This window comes from Volvox carteri (assembly GCF_000143455.1).
Source record: "Volvox carteri f. nagariensis unplaced genomic scaffold VOLCAscaffold_173, whole genome shotgun sequence".
NCBI classification, from domain to species: Eukaryota; Viridiplantae; Chlorophyta; class Chlorophyceae; order Chlamydomonadales; family Volvocaceae; genus Volvox; species Volvox carteri.
In genome coordinates, this window is record NW_003307716.1 from 5,427 (window position 1) to 6,247 (window position 821).

The 821-nt window shown below is 44.4% G+C and overlaps 1 protein-coding gene across 1 annotated transcript in view; it reads left to right on the forward strand.

Annotated features, from left to right (window-relative positions):
- Positions 1-645, forward strand: part of VOLCADRAFT_70901 (uncharacterized protein) — a gene marked incomplete at both ends in the record, with an annotated part of 3,431 nt that extends 2,786 nt beyond the window's left edge. The window contains one exon of the mRNA XM_002959352.1: positions 217-645. Within this exon, the coding sequence (XP_002959398.1) occupies positions 217-645 (429 nt within the window). The remainder of the gene's footprint in view (positions 1-216) is intronic.
- Positions 646-821: the final 176 nt, after the last annotated feature.

Below are 821 nucleotides of genomic sequence, written 5' to 3' on the forward strand. Positions count from 1 at the left end.
CAAGCATATGCGATCTGCGCCATATATGCAATCTGCAAGCATATGCAATCTGCATGCATATGCGATCTGCAAGCATTTGCAATATGCAAGCATNTGGAATATGCTAGCATTTGGAATATGCAAGCATGCGCAATATGCAAGCATGCGCAATATGCAAGGATATTGCATATGCAAGCATGGGCAATATGCAATATGCAAGGATATGCGATCTGCAAGCATATGCCATATGCGATCTGCAAGCATATGCGATCTGCAAGCATATGCGATCTGCAAGCATATGCGATCTGCAAGCATATGCTGTCTGCAAGCATATGCGATCTGCAAGCATATGCTGTCTGCAAGCATATGCGATCTGCAAGCATATGCTGTCTGCAAGCATATGCGATCTGCAAGCATTTGCGATCTGCAAGCATATGTGATCTGCAAGCATATGTGATCTGCAAGCATATGCGATCTGCAAGCATATGCCATATGCGATCTGCAAGCATATGTGATCTGCAAGCATATGCGGTCTGCAAGCATATGCGATCTGCAAGCATATGCAGTCTGCAAGCATATGCAGTCTGCAAGCATATGCAGTCTGCAAGCATATGCGATCTACAAGCATATGCCATTTGCAAGCATATGCGATTTGCAAGCATGTGCAATCTGCAAGCAAATGCGATCGGCAAAGAGATGCAGTCTGCAAGCATATGCGATCTGCGCCATATATGCAATCTGCAAGCATATGCGATCTGCAAGCATATGCAATATGCAAGCATATGCAATCTGCAAGCATATGCAATATGCAAGCATATGCAATCTGCATGCATATGCGATCT